We start from the raw sequence: 1,113 nt of genomic DNA, 5'->3' as shown, positions 1-1,113 counted from the left end.
ACAATTAACACGAGCGACATATATATAAAAATATAATATTATTATATATAATTATTAATAAATAACCGATGATATTTTTCAACTAAATACATTAACATTATTTTTAAATTCTCTGATGATCTCACTTTAACAGTAATTTATCAATCTATACTATACTATATATTATCATATTATCAAAGCTGAAACCGGTGATATTTTTCAACCAAATACATTAACATTTGTTTTTAAATTCACTGATGATCTCACTTTAAAAGTAATTTATCAATCTATACTAGATTATATATTATCATATTATTTTTTTTTGTTTTTGACAAAGAAAAGATTTCATTACTTGGATAAATCAGATAACAGGGTCTCCAACAGACAATTTGGAGGAGACGTAAAATCCACATGGACATAAGCAGAACAAAGATAACGAGCTAACAGGTGAGCTGCCTTGTTTGCTTGATTCCTAACAAAATTAATAGAGACATTTGGCATGATTTGCATCATTGAGCAGCATTCTTTTATAACATCACCTACCTCCATCAGATTTAAGGTTTGACATTTCAAAGCTTTAGTAGTCAACATGGAGTCAGTCTCGACTTGCACTCTTTCCTTATCCATCTTCCATTCAACCAGCCATGACAAAGCTTCCTTCACCCCTATAGCTTCTGCTTCAAACACCGAATCAACTTTAGGCAATGTCATCGTTCTCCCAACTACAAACGAGCCATGGTGATCTCGAACAAGCATCCCTATAGAAAAGGTTTCTGCCTCAGTAAAAACAGACGCGTCAACGTTTAACTTAAAACCACCTTCATAGAGGGATGCCATTTTCTCTCATATTTTTGACTCGATGTTTGTTTTGCACTGCAGCTAGTTGATTTTTCTTCGCGTCCTTCCAACCTTTTACTATATTGAGGCTGCTTTGCATGGCAAAATCAGGAGATACATACTTGCCTTCCCAGACTCGTTTGTTCCACCAGAACCAAATCCCCTAGATGACAGTACAAATCATCACCATCTCTGCTACAGGGGCCTCGATAAGTTTTTGGAGTAACCACTCTGAAACTTCATCCACATTGCTCATGTCATAATGGAGATTTACTGAGTGCCAACACTGAGAGGCGA

General features: G+C 35.1%; 1 protein-coding gene across 1 annotated transcript; it reads right to left on the bottom strand.

Annotated features, from left to right (window-relative positions):
- Window positions 1-327: 327 nt before the first annotated feature.
- Window positions 328-816, bottom strand: LOC108221305 (uncharacterized). The gene has a single exon (XM_017395194.2). It carries the CDS (start codon window positions 814-816, stop codon window positions 328-330), a length of 489 nt encoding a protein of 162 aa, XP_017250683.2.
- Window positions 817-1,113: the final 297 nt, after the last annotated feature.

This window comes from Daucus carota, chromosome 5 (assembly GCF_001625215.2).
Source record: "Daucus carota subsp. sativus chromosome 5, DH1 v3.0, whole genome shotgun sequence".
NCBI lineage: Eukaryota > Viridiplantae > Streptophyta > Magnoliopsida > Apiales > Apiaceae > Daucus > Daucus carota.
This window is presented reverse-complemented; position numbering and strand designations above follow the sequence as displayed.